The following is a 15,106-nucleotide window of genomic DNA, read 5'->3' on the forward strand; positions in this document are numbered from 1 at the left end:
AATTTGAATAGAGACACCTAGAAAAAATCGCAGACAATGATTTGAAGGATATTGTCAAGGCTTGTCAATGAACAAATTTCAACCGGAAAGCTTGCAGCGTACTCACTAAAAGGGGAAAACCATTTTTTGGAAGGTTTAGCAAAACACTTGTCACGTGACTCTAAGTCTTACGCAAATAATGACTGTGTACTATGCTCGGTCAGATTTCTCTATATCAGGGCTTTCAGAAAATATATACTTTATTGAGTGTCTAAAAGGTATTTATCATCCCTGAAAATCAGCAATCATTTTAAATTGGTCCTTTCCTCCCTAAACCAGCATAAGCACAAGCCATGCAGTACAGAAGCCAGACTGAACACACCCCTACATGTACATCTCATTTTAAATGCTAGTACATTGAATTCTGTGGCTTTACATGAAAGCTGTACTAGTATCAGTATGTTCTACCACAATAACATGCAATATCTGTTTTTTTTTAAGGACTTAGAAGAAAAATATACAGAATTACAAGTTAAACATGAAGCTGTCAACAAATCCAATGAAAAGCATACAAGGACACTGGAAAGATTCAGGAATGATGTAAGTGTGACAATTTATTTTTTAGCTGTCAGTGACTAAGAGTTTATCAAATAGACGGTTCCATCATCTTCTGGTGTCTGTCATCTCTTGTTAATCATTGTACGTCATTATCCATCAACTTTTCACATTCAAAGCTTCTTCTTGAAAACCTCCACTCCAAATTACTGTCATATTTGGTACACAAGTCCCTAGCTGTGACTTAGATTTATCCAAATTGTGATGAAATACACAATTGAGTATTTCAAGGCAATTTTTTTGCCAGATTAAAAAAAAAACAAATCTTCTTAAGCTTCCAAACAGCTGGTCAGACAGCTTTGATATTCGTTGGACATGTTCCTAGAGATGACCTTGTTCAGATTTGTTCAAATTATGATTGTGTGTTTCATAAGCTTTTCTTGGATAAATTTTTGGAAAACAACCTTATCTGATATGATTTATCTAATGTCCTTCAAAATAAAGTTTTAAAGTTGATAGGGTTGAAGTCATTAAGTTTTGTTCAAATGATAATGAATTTGCATATATGAATATTTTATGGGTAATTTTATCACTTAGATCCCATTTGCCATACGTATATGGCAATTAACTGGGAGGTTATATGGTTGAAAAAAGTCTGTATGTGAAGTTTCTGTCTGTATGTACCGGTATGTATGGATGTCTATCTGTCCATATCAAAAACTCCCAAATTGCTGCACATGTAAAGCTGATTTTTGGTCTAGTGATGCCATATATGGTGTAGCTGTGCCAGATTTTTATTGGTAAGAGAAAGGTTGAAAGTTTCATTCAGGAAAGTTTGAGCAAAAGTTTAAGTCTTTCACTTTCGAGGTGCATACTATCTTAACTTGTCATTTTGAATTTACAACTGGTTTATCGTGCAGATGAACTCAACCATGCTGAGAAGTGCCGCTTGCCTATCCATGCTATCCACTGCTCTCCGCACATCAACGCAATGGGTAGCAGTCACAAACGAACGATGCCATTCCTGGTTTCAACATGTCAAAGAAGGCCATATTTTAGTGTTGAACCGAAGTACACGCCCCATATTTCATTATTTGTACAAAAATTAACATTGTGGGTTTTTAAGAATAAGGCATTCTGTTAATATCCCTGTGGTCACGGACTCACAATAAACTTTCAGAACAAGTTGCCTTCATAACTCTCTGAGACCCGCGATCAGTCAAATTGTTGTTTGACCAAATGAAAAATGTTGGAATAGGAATACAATTTACGAGCCCGCGAGCCACACAGCGAAATGGTTTTCCTCCTGCCGCTCCAGACAAGGCCACGGTCAGTGATCATTGTCTGGCTCAGAACACACTTACAAAGCCAGAAAAATCGGAGAGTAAAACTTTACTAACTCGTTTTTTTAATGGCACCGTTAAGTTCAGACTGTTTGCTACAAAGTGGTTCAGAGATGTGACCCTTCAAAAAAGTGGGTCTCAAGCTTTCCTTTGATGCGAAGGTGCGTAGAGATTTACATGCATGAATAAATGACACCTGTCAGGGCTCGAACTTAACTTTTTTACCTACTTGCCCTGCGGGCAAGTTTCCAGAAATTTTACTTGCCCGAGGAACAAACTTACTTGCGCTATTTTTTGTGTGTTTGCATTGTTTGGGCAGAGATCATGAAGACCAAGCAATCTGAAAATGTGGCTGACGGCATCATATCAATGCAGGTTCCGTTTTGTCTGTATTGATAATCGTGTTAATTGTTACGATCCATTAGTGTTGGTCTTCGTGATCTCTGCCCACTCGTCCACCAATATTCTAGTGCAGGATTGGGGTCATACAGTTGAAGGGTGGCCCATCAATCGATATTCGCATCAGCAAATCTCTTTTCCAGAAGTTTTGAAACTTCCGTTGTCATTTCCTTTCAAAGTTTCATATAGTCGCACTTCTGCTTCTTCACTAACTTTCCACTGAACTCGATGCTGCGACCGCGCTATAGCTTTATCACCGTCGATTTCTGAGTGGCCGGCCGGTTGAACGCGTATTGTATCCCCTGACACAGATCCTGTTCCGGAATCTGTGACTTTGTCAGGCGTAGATTTCAAAAAATTACATGAAAACAGGGTAGTTTGCTTCGCTATGACGTACAGTCTGCGTTGTCTCAGTCAGGTCACCGCGTGCAAAGTGGCTGTTGAAATTACTGACCAACACCCCCTTGGAGTCAGTAGCGACAAGCAAGTGAGATTAGACTTCCCGAGGGAGGAAAGACAACAGCTGAATATCACTCGCTGAATGTTGACGTCCAGCCTGTCGGTTGTGATACCCGCTTCAGTGACTTGAAACAGCGAACAATGTTTAACAAAATTTCTTGAGTTTTTTATTCCCAGAACATGTAAATTTTATCAAAGTCTATCACTTGCCCGACCGGGCAAGTGCAATTTATTTTTACCAGCCCGATGTCAGGTTTTACTTGCCCGGGCAAGCGGCAACCGTTAAGTTCGAGCCCTGCCTGTAGTGAGACAAATTTTTGGCCAGCCTAGAAATTACATGGCTAAAAAGTTAGGTTGTGTGGCTGGGACAGTTATCCCTACATAAATTTAAGTATACATGTAAATGGGATTTATAATGAGCTGTTTGTTGAGGGCACGATAAAGTTGCTGAGCTACTCGTCAAAGTACGGTAACATCAGTTGGTACCCACCAAACTTCGTATGAAAACCCTTATTATACATGTAAGCTTATATCTCAAAAATACCAATAGTTATGGTTTTGTAGGAGGTTGAACTTGCGGCTTTGCAGTGCTTGACGTTTTTTTCGTCATTTATTAGATTACTTCTCGCAACTTGTGAACAATAAATAATTAGTCTGATAGTATGGGAAATTTCACATGCTGTGAATTAGTATCACTCATATAACTTTCATTCAGGTATCAAAATTTTGTTGGTACACTAGTTTTAAAATATGTTTTCTCTTTTTACATTGAAGAATGAAAAGAAAAGTAAACAAATTGAACTAATGCAACGTGAGCAAACATACAGTGAACAAAGGATAAAAAATCTTGAATTGCGGGGTAAGTAAACAAATTGTTTTTTTCTCTAATATATGACATGCAGGTCATTACGGGAAGGCTCCATTAACTTGGATGGTACCTGAAACCCGAGTTGCTGCCTGTCAACTCGGGTGACAAACAGAAGACTTTTAATCCCCAAAGGTGTTAATGTTCCATTGTTGCGTTTATCTTATCCAGCTGGTGCTATGATAGGAACGTCAGGGCTGTAACGACTCACTCAATACCACGGGCACACACATATGCTTGCACATGGAACTATGTTGACAGGAAAAGTGAACTACCCACTTTTCAATGCAAGTAATCTAGTTTCTTCTTTAATTTAGGCTCTAAACTAAGTTTTAGAAATATGGTGAAACAAAATATCGTTCTTCGTTCATTTTCATTCAAGTTTCCTATTTTCGGACGCTTCACTTCAGTAACGCGCATTGATCATATATGCAAATGTGATCAGAACAGCATGGAACGTTCTTTCCACGTGTCCAGCTTTTTCATGCACATGCAAACAACGTAACGTGTCCTTACTCCAAGAGCTGCGCGTATACTGTGACATCTCCGATAAAAAGAGCGAAATCAATTAATTGCTAGCCAGAAACCGTTTGTAAACAGTATGGCCACTCTTACATATAAGAATGGAGAAATGGTAGAGGCAGTTGACGGGGCCGGCCGGTGGACGGTAGCACGAGTAATTGACTGTGACACAGAACCAGAAGATGATGGAAAAATTTCAGTGACTTTCCAAGGGTGGAGTAGAAAATTCAATATGACAACCTAGAAAACGATCCACTAGAATCTTGACCAGTCTGGCTGTACAAAGTTTTTTTACTGATTTAAGTAAAATTAACTGAAGATGCGGTAAAATCAAATAGTTTATTCAATTCCATGAATTATAGGAACACAATTTTCAGTGATTTAATTCACAGTATTAATTTCACAATAAAATGAATTCGCGAGCTTATTATTGATTTTTGGTGATGTTGAATATAATTGAAAAAGAGAGCTAAATTCCAGTGTTCATGTTTGATAAAATCCCAAATTGACGACAGGGAACGCCAACCTGTACGACACCGTATGTGTACAACGCACCTGCAGTCGACTAGTCGATTGTGACACAGTAAGCTTACACACAATGCGATATTGGTCGATCTGAAATTTGACACTGTGATTAACGTAGTGTTTTAAAAGTACGAAAAATGAGACCTAGTAATTGTTTGTTTATTTAGATTTGATCTAAAACCTCTGGCAACCAACAGACAAAGTCCTACTCTTACGCAGAAAATCAAAGTTTTCAAGCGTAGACTTTCCCTTCCACTTAACCACGGCCCCTCCACAAAACGCGATGTCGATCGACTTGAATATTGACACTATGATCATATGCAAAATCAGCGTACGTTAATTAACTGCTAGTATTATTTAAACAGCATTTTATTGAAAGGGATTCTTCAGTACCATCGTTTTTGTAAACTCTTCATGCAATTTTAAGAACTAAATGATGACCTCAAAGTAACAGCAAGTGCTGGACGGCACTTTTAACGCTGGTCGGAAATCCTGAGTGCTGGACAGAGCCGTCATCAAGTCAGGCACCGACCGGTGTTGGCCATGCTAAAAGTAGTTCCGGCAGTGCTAATGTTTTGTTTACACTAAAAGATAATCTGTTCGCATATGTTGACATAGAGATTAATCCTCTGATAACTCGGGTTAGTCGGGTACTTCTAAGTTAATGGAGCGTTCCCGAAATGTTTCATAATGTACATTACGAATACTGTAGAGTTGTTACAATGAATATTTGATTTCCAATTTATAAGAAATATTGTGTTAGTTTGGCCAAGAATTATGAAGTCTTTGTGTGTTTCATTTTCTTCTTATTAGATGAAAGGGTACAGATAGAAAAATCAGTGGTTTTTTGGAACAGGACCAACACATTTTGGCCAAAATGGTGAACTTGAAAGAGTTTGTAAAATTCAGAATAATAGCCTGTATCTGTAGAAGACCAGAAAATGCCTAATGTGTAGTAGAATTTTCTAATGCTCAAGTGACTACTGGCTATCCAAAAATCTACTAAAGTCACGAGCAATATCGAAGATGTACTTTCCAAATGTTTGCTTGATTTTAATGATAATACAATAAATTATGAGTTGTACAGTGTTTGTTTGTTCATATATAGTATTTGGCGTTACCCATTACACTAGTATTATTGATGTAACAGTTAAGATTGTTGAAACATATGGTCTTGCGGCAGCTTTTATATATGTAAATTTTTTGCTTTTTAGTGTCTGAAGTTGAGAAGACAGAGAATCAATTAGAAATGCTGCGAGAAGTCTTGAAAAGTAGCCAGTAAGTACACCAAGACATTTACATGTACCAGTATGCACAGAAAAATAACTCCTCTACTCCAATTTATGTATGTACACTTGTCACTTGTCTTTGCCATCAGTAAAAGGACAAGAAAATCTTTAATCATTCAGTTTTCAAGAGAAGATAGACTTAAGTTTGTACTTCTATGTAGATATTACTAGTAATAATGTATTGCTTATCATGTAAGTTGTCATCTACAGTAAGGTTTTCTTCCTCCAATTTATGGATGTCACTTGTATAATTTTAAGCAGTTTCCACATCACAAACACGTCTTGTGTAAATTTCATTATTGTCCCTTCTGTGAATTCTACCATTAAATTATTATTGGTAGTGTTAATTTTCTATTAATTCAAGGATTTCAAATAATAATTATTTTTTCTGATTGAACAAATTCGGATTCTACAATATATAGATTCACATGTACCGGTATCTCCATACACAACCCATTGACAGGGCAGCCATCACAGGTGTACAACAGCATGGTTGTGCAGCGCATGCCCCCTTTTCTTTATGCTGAAAACCTGTGCCTATGTCATATCTTTAGTATCAACTGCTTTCAACAGGATTCTGTTTAGATAGGTGTGAAATGCCTTTTACATCGATTTTGCATGGCCTACAGGTGAACAAGTTCAGTGTTTTAGTCAGAGGTTTCCAGGCCACCGACATGAGCACATGTACAACCAGATATGAACTGAAAATGCTCACGTGTTTCATTATATATTGAAGTTATGTGTAAATTTGAACCTCTGCCACATGTTTGTGACTTCATTGAAATTATTATGATCAACATAATGAACAATAATCACCGCCGATTAATTCTAAAAGGTCATGAAGTATACAAATATGTAATTAGCTGAAATAAAAATATTAAAGTTATTTGACTGCTCTTTTTGTATCACCACTTATGCAAGTGTAATTACTGTTGGCCTAGTCCTTCAAGCCATAGATGCCGAGCTGTGAAAGCTCATTAGATATGCAAATTATAAATTAGCTGACATGAAAATGTGAAATGACTTTTGATATTGTTTTAACCTTGTACCTGGTATAATCATCAATGTACATAGCATGTTTTGCCAACTTTGATTAAGTAAATCCTGGTATATATCCCTAATAAGCAAAGTTCAGTAAATATGCAAATTCGGAATTGGCTGAAGTAAAAATGCTTAATGACTTTCAAAAATGTTGTATCCTAGTGGCCTCAATACATGTAGCAAGTTTCATCAACTTTGGTCCAGTCATTTCAATCATATATCCCTAATTAACAAAGTTCATGAAATATGCAAATTAGGAATTGGCTGATATTAAAACGCTTAACGACTTTCAATAATGTTAAATCATAGTATCTTTAATATACATACCAAGTTTGGTTAATTTTGATCGAGTCAAATCAGACATATATCCCTAGTTAGGAAAGTTCATTAAATATGCAAATTAGCATTTATCTTTCATGTCACTCCTTAATTGTTCCCACTGCTGATATATCTTGGTGTGATCAACATTTGTAGCAAATCTCATCAAATTGTGTGTAGTCGTTTTTAATGTATATCCGTGTTTTCAAAAATCATTAATTATGCAAATGAGCAAAAAGTATGCAAGCCAAACCCACCAAAAACTTATCAATTCTTGCCATTTGCTAACTGAATATATGTACTAGATTTGATTCTGATCAGCCGTTTTTGAGATATCGGACCAACAGACAGACAGACAGACAGACAGACAGACATCGCTGCGACATATGCTCACGTGTGTAAACACGTGAGCAAAAAATCACACAAATTCAACAATTCAAAACTTTGTTACCCTATTTTGGTAAATATAAGATATCAGGAATACATAAACTTTTGTTCTGGGTTTAAAGGGTAATGGCGGCGTGTGACAGAAAAATACTGAATACCGTAAAATTCCTAATTGAAGCCGCGGCTTGTATTAGAAACATTTTTGAGGGACCCCTGGGATCACGCACTGAAGTCCCGGTGCGGCTTCAATTACGTACATTTCCTGTGTTTGGATATTTTTCTCAATGCTCACCAAGCATTGCAGGGGCAATCGCTATTGTTATGCAAATTAGTGCGTGAATAAATTACCCGCATAAAAAGCCCCTACCCTAGTGTAACTCCAATATAGAAACTTTGGAGAGTGTATTTGGTCGTTAAACTTGGTAAAATTCCTTTTAGATAATAAGGAAACTATTAAAAGATGTTAAAACAATGGGAAACTGGAGTTCCCTTGACAGCATCGTATGGAAAATGGCACGTACTGACCCTGCTGACCCCCGTCCCCTAATAGAATAGTCTCACTCAGGTCGGCCATGTTGACATGCATGGCATGCATGCATGATGTCTTTGTTTCAAGTTTAGGGGTTTTTGGACGCTGAAATTTCACAAAAATGTCGCTTCTGTATTCAGAGATTGTACAATCAATTTCTTTGGACGTGCAAGTCGATTTTGAAAGCGATAGAAGATCAAATGGTGTTGAAAAAAATCGTGCATAAAATTAGCATAAATTAAGCGTCCATAGCGTGGGTCCCCTGATTTACAGCTGTCTTGTTTTGCCGAACCGGTGGCTCATACTCGGATAGTGCAATAAAGGCAAGTGAATGACCTTTGGTAACTTTACTGGCATGTTTTTGTGAACTGTTTTGTGGTCAAATTTTATTTTCTCATGATCAAAAACGGAACGTGTACAAGTTTATATGCACCCACCATGGTCATTCAGCAGTACAGTATAGGCAGTTCATTATGTCAATATGATGCAGGTGGTGGTGTTGTACGTCAGGCATCGGTAAGGGTACGTGGGTATTGAATGAAAACTACGTATTTGAAACATGGTATCTCAATCTCTCAACTATTTTAACTTGTACACAAACACCGTTGCTTCAAAATTGTTGCATCAGGTAATTGACTATGGCGGTGTTTACCACACTGACAAAAACTTAGGCCGTGTTCAAACATACACACAAACGTGCCGATACATGGGGCATTGTTTGTACTTTTGTTACTATCAATGACAAAATGCATAATGGTAGTAGTGTTAAAAGGAACTTTTTATTGGGTATTTTTTCTGTAAGAAAGACACCTGTCAATCATTAGCACAAGTCAATGACACGACACAAGCCAGCTGGTGTGATTTTCAGCATGCATTGTTTCATGATGGGCTCAGAGAAGGGGTGCGGCTTCTATAATGGTACAATTCAAAAACCCAAAATGGGCAAACATGAACCAAGACAATGTTTCAAAGTCAGGGTGCGGCTTCAATTAGAGGTGCGGCCTCAATTGGGAATTTTACGGTACTAGTTAAGATCGTCTTTTTGTACGGACATGTCAGAGGTTTTCCAAATATTACCATTCAGAGGAGTTCTAGGATGAGCAAACTTAGAGCTAGCTTTTGTCAACAGGTCTACACACTGAAGTTCTATCCCTGGAGTTAGATGAACATCAACAGTTCATTGAGTCAACACCCAAAATGAGTTGTTCACAAACCTTGTTTGGAAATTCACATCCGAGAATGACATTCAGAAAGCAATTTGATTGATCAGATTACTTCAGAAGATAGCAGAATGAAAACCAGCACATAGCTTCCCAGTTGCTGCCTGTAGTTGGCAATGCATGTACACATTCTGAGCACGCTCATTGGAATTTCCATGACCACCTGTGTTACCAGAAAAATAAGGACAAGCCTTTTTAAGAACGCAAGAGCCACGTGCGGCATGCCAAAGTTCACAGGCCAGAAATATTTACGGGAAAGACCACTAGCTTCAAAAGCTTGGCCAGGATTCTAATACATGGATTCTAATGTATGACTTAGTTTTACTGTAATATTACCTAGGCCCCTTCATGTAGAATTCATAAACACACATATACTGTACATGGATTTTTAAAGTGTATGGTTTTAGTCTTTTATGCCAGTTCACATTTTTTTTCTTATGATCTTAAATTAATTTTTTATTTAATTTCTTTCTGAATCGTTTTAATTTGATTGTTACACTTTCATTTTACTATTTTAATTGATATTTTTTAATTTTTACTGTACTGTACAGACCGCTGAGACAGTTTTGTGTAGTGGTCTTTAAACAATAAATTATTATTATTATATTACATACTACATGTCACCCTTTATGCCCTTTATGCAGAAAGAAGGGGCCGTTGAAGCTCTAAACGGTTATTTATCAGTACAGATGAATCAATAGAGTAAAGTGGAATGAAAATGCATTTGTTTCAAGCTTAAACTTGGATGCTACCAATGAAGCTCTTCATGCAAAAAGGTGTTTGTGTGCAGTTTTTCAGCATGTCGGCAAAGTTGAAACTAATCAGTGGGCAAGGACAAAAGTTAATATTTACAGTGGGCAGGAAAGAAATAGGAGTTTCAATGGTGTGGAGAGAGCAGTGGGGAGCTTGAACTGTTGTTGGGAGTGGGGAGAGGCAGACCATAGGGGCAGTGCATCAAAATTCAGTGGGAGGGCAGATTTCTGCTTGTGCGAGTGGGAGGGCAGTTACAAACAGCTGTACTTTCCCCTCCTAATATTACAGGTAGGTCAACATAAGAAAAATGTAAAATCAGTATATCAGTCTTTGAAACTTTTTGTGGTGATTTCATAAAATTGAAGAAATTTGCCAGTTGGCAGCACCTGTTGAATTGCAGAACATGAATCGTGGCATGTGAAATTTGGCATGCTGACAGCTGCTTAAGGTTATGCATATTCAAAGTTTCAGAGTGAAATAATACATTTATATTTAGTTATGTATTCTGTATATTCAGTGGATGTTTACAAGCATGTATGTGTTTAACAGCTCTAATAATCCAGTATAAAAATGTACATCAATTCTTGGAGCTGGCACGATGCTTCCAGAGCGCCTTAGCTGATGGAATAATTAATTGAGGTAAAGTCTTTGTGAATAAATTTTAAGCCATTTTACCTGTAGTTAAGCAAAGCTTGCACTAGTGGTCGCCACATTTGCAAAATGTTATAGAAAGTGCTGAGTGGCAAATAAAATGTCTTCTTGGTTCGCCATGCTAATGAAAGTGTGGTGAACTGGCCTCAAACTCAAAGACCCCAGTCAAATTCACGGTGACAGTGCGATGCGGTACTACCAGCTGGGTTACAAAATCCATGTGACTACACTCTTGCTCTCAGCGCCACATCCATATATGATACCCGACAGTGGTTGTATTCTATGCATTCTTTGCAGCCTAGATATGCACTGCCGTACTCAGCAAACCATAAAGCTTTTCCTTACCCTTTGAACCCAGTTTAGTACCACATAAGGACTAAAATAATGACGTCATCCAGCCTTACAATTGAAAGCTTAAAATTCGCATAAAATAGCTGCACATTTATTCAAACTTTCTGAGAAGGGATCAGCAGTTTGCATGAATATTTAATAAGGTCGTTCTCAATATAACAAACGTGATCTTCAAAAGAAGTCTTTACTAACAATTAACACAAATGAATAAGACTTCGGCGGATATATCAAAGTTCTAAAATGATAACTTACCAAATAGCAAGCGGTATGGAATGACGTTGTCCGTTTGTAGGCAAGTGCACTGCACATACAATTCTCCATGGTTTGACGTAATTTCTTCCTGGTGGCCGAGAACTAATGGTACGTCGAATATATCGGCAAGTATACTCGTTCAGTTTGCTACAATTTATCAATGTCCGGACACTTTTTTTTGCAAAACTTAATACAGACTTTAGCGCAGAAACGTGACAGAGTAAGCCGGCAGACATTTGAACTGTTGTATCTCGTTGGCGCACATGCATTTAGACCTGTAAGAGCTGGGTCGTTTAGCGAATCTGACCAATAGCAGACAAATTATCACATGATAAATGACGTCATCAAGTGTGTCTAGCGCCGATACTAACAGCATATGCAGCAACCTTCACTGGTACGCATGATGTGTGTACTCTCAGAGGCCACACCATAGGACTAAGTACCTGTCACGAATTGGGGTTTTTTGTTCGGAATGACAAATTAAAAAGGTGAAATGGAGGAAACTTTTCATATAAATACTGATATGGGATGAACAGTGATTCGAAGGAAGACACAACTTACTTCGTTTGACCACACAGCTAGCTCGGCTTCAGCTGGCACATGATTTTACAGAAACTAACGATTTACTCACGATCGATTTTCTGTGCCGAGATCGCAAAACAGACGCACAGAAATTCCATTTGTCAATGGAGTGAATTCATTCAATACATGCACACCTGTACTTCATTTCTAGATTCCGAACACGAGCTCATCAGCCACCTCTGCCTGCTAGCTGCCAGTCAGCTGCATAGAGCTGTTCAGAGCTGCCAATGGACTGTGATACATTTAGTGTCAACAAACTTTTACCTAAGATGATTTTAAGCTGCACGATGGCTGTTGCTCGATCTGCCAAGAGCTGCATTTCATCTTCCAGAGATACTTGAGTCTGCAGCAGACATATGACAGCTCAAAATATTCTGTGCAGATCGGCATTTTAGCTGTATTGATCTGCGACAGATCTGAATCCGACCTGCAGACCGGCAAGTTTTGTACCAATTTGCCATGAAAGGAATCTATGGCTAGCGACTTTGAAATCCTAGCACTATACCCCTGGTGAAGGTGTGATGTGATGTGATGCAATGAAAGTGTAAGGGTAATGCAGATAAGATTAAGATTGCTAGATTAGGTTCAAGGCAAATGGGCACTGTAACCATTTGGTGGAAAGTGGTGGGCTGAGTTACCTTATGGTTGATATGACATGTTTAATGTTTTCACTTTACCAGATCTAATGTGAGAGACAGAGACAATGAAATTAAAAGTTTAAAGCAGATGTTGGATGATGTAAACAAACAGTTACATAGTGCAAGAGAAAGTATCCAAGACTTAAACACCAAAGTCGGTGACTTGAACCAGCAGGTCAGAGATGAGGTCAAAAGAAACCAAGCCATGGAAAAGGTAATGCTCTCAGTGAGAGCTTTAATTTGACACCAGCCAAAAAGCGTCCTTTTTCATTCTTTATTGATTTCAAACCCCTCTTCACAAAATGGCATTCAGTGGTCATGCACAATGGGATGGGGAGGCATCAAGCAGATGCACACACAACATGCTGCTATGCAAGCTTTTACGGTAGCCATACTGTGTGTCTGTATGGTGTACAACAATGTCCCGAATCAACCACAGCCATCAAAATCCTATGTTTAGTAATTAACTTGTGGTACTTATGTAAGCCTTCCTGACAGAATGACCACATCTTAGGTACTTAGAATATTTATGCTGGACCATTACATACAGCAGAGAAGTGTTTATTTTAACTTTGATTTTCCAGGAACTTGAAGCAGTGCCAATTCTTGAAAAGGAGTTAGAAGAGACCAGAGAGACATTAGAAGTTAGTAAGAAACATCTCCTCGAAAGGAGAGCTCAATTATCACTTGCCAGACAGACAATCAAAGATCAAAGAAATAAAATTCAGGTATGTATTGCAAATTTCTAGCAAATGTTATCAATACAAATAATTGTTCTGAAATCTCTATGTGTGCTATATTAAATTCCCTATCTTTCAAGGGGCATTTGATATATTTGAGGTTATTATAGAGAAACGAGTGTCAATGTTCTGATTTTTAGTCCCCTCCGGATGGAGTCCAGAAGCAGACTCTTAGTTTTGGTTGACTTAGTCAGATTGTACCGGTATCTGTGTGTCCATCTGGAGCTATTTCTCAGACATGGCTGTATGAATTTTGTTCTAAGTTGGTAAAATTATTCAAATGCTTATTAATAAGTCTCCCAATCTGATCCAGTACAGTCAAGAGGCAGTCATTTTAATGCAATAGCTGGTATGATGTGAACCCAGCAGCTGAATGAATGAATGAATGAATGAATGAATGAATGGGAGGGAGTAATGAGACAAAGGCTTAATGATGCACAATGCCGTGTGCAAAAGTGGCTGATTGGCCGGGAAGGAAGATTGATAAAGGTCACAGGTAGAAGAGCTGATTGGCTAGGGGAACGAAGGTGAAGATGTAGAGTAGGCAGATTACCTAGGTGTAATCACAAAACACTTTTCTGTGATAAAACACAGATTCAACTTAAAGCCCCCAATAGATGCAAATTCTCTGCATTATTTTCATGATTTTATTTTCAAACCAAAGTTGGTTCGTGTAAATGTGCTAACTGAAGGACATGTATAGAAGTATCACTGCTCACTGATTTGGACCATGACGACGCGTTTTAACAGGTTAAATAAAAAATGGGTTCAGCTGGTAGACCTTATGGTGCCACATCATATGCCTCATTAATTATGCACATATCTAATTCTAGGCTGGCTAATAGAGCTAGAGCTCTGATTTTTGGCACGCGGGATTATAACCTGCTGCTTTCGGAATGCCAAGCTCGCACCTTCGGCGTATGATTGTGATTCCCCACACCATCATATGTGCAAGACAACACCAATAAGAGACAGAAAAGGCACAAGGGACTGTTGACAGTTTAGCCATAGCTCACTATACTAAAATAAGCTGCAAAACTCTGCACATGTTCAGAAAGGTCTTAAGTCAAAGTAGCCCAGTAACGTTAATATATCAATGACAGGAACTATAAGGTGAACCAAGGTGTCATTGTTATCAACAGTTTCTCTTATTAAAAATTCAAGTAATAATGCACGAAATACTGTAACACTCAGTCTCTATATTCCAGAGTTTGGAAGCAGAAGTGAGCACCATCCCTCAACTTGAAAGAGAATTGCAAATGACAAATTATGAGATTCTCACCTTGAAGAAACTCATTATTGGGAAAGACAGCCTAGTGGTGCAGAAGACGCAAGAACTAGAATGTATGAAGGAGCAGTTGGTTGGTGATACTCCCTGGAATAAACTATATTATGCTACATATCCAAGTGGTGCCAACTTAAAAGTGTCAGACTTTGATTTGAGGTAAGCTTAGCTTTCAGATTTTGAATTGAGGTAAGCTTAGCTTTCAGACTTGAATTGAGGCAAGCTTAGCTTTCAGACTTTGAATTGAGGTAAGCTTAGCTTTAGATTTTGAATTTCAGTAAGCCTAGCTTTCAGACTTTGAAGTGAGGTAAGTTTAGCTTTCAGACTTTGAATTGAGGTAAGCTTAGCTTTCAGACTTTGAATTGAGGTAAGCTTAGCTTTCAGATTTTGAATTTCAGTAAGCCTAGCTTTCAGACTTTGAAT

General features: G+C 38.0%; 1 protein-coding gene across 3 annotated transcripts in view; it reads left to right on the plus strand.

Annotated features, from left to right (window-relative positions):
* The window catches only part of LOC139147057 (uncharacterized protein MCAP_0864-like), a 37,300-nt gene that overhangs the window by 5,202 nt on the left and 16,992 nt on the right, over positions 1–15,106 (plus strand). For all 3 annotated transcript variants that reach the window (XM_070717911.1, XM_070717910.1, XM_070717909.1), the window contains 6 exons: positions 481–579; positions 3,510–3,594; positions 5,862–5,925; positions 12,701–12,872; positions 13,243–13,386; positions 14,607–14,842. In XM_070717911.1, coding sequence (XP_070574012.1) covers positions 481–579; positions 3,510–3,594; positions 5,862–5,925; positions 12,701–12,872; positions 13,243–13,386; positions 14,607–14,842 — 800 coding nt within the window. The remainder of the gene's footprint in view (positions 1–480; positions 580–3,509; positions 3,595–5,861; positions 5,926–12,700; positions 12,873–13,242; positions 13,387–14,606; positions 14,843–15,106) is intronic.

The sequence above is a fragment of the Ptychodera flava genome, chromosome 13, assembly GCF_041260155.1.
Source record: "Ptychodera flava strain L36383 chromosome 13, AS_Pfla_20210202, whole genome shotgun sequence".
Classification (NCBI taxonomy): Eukaryota; Metazoa; Hemichordata; class Enteropneusta; family Ptychoderidae; genus Ptychodera; species Ptychodera flava.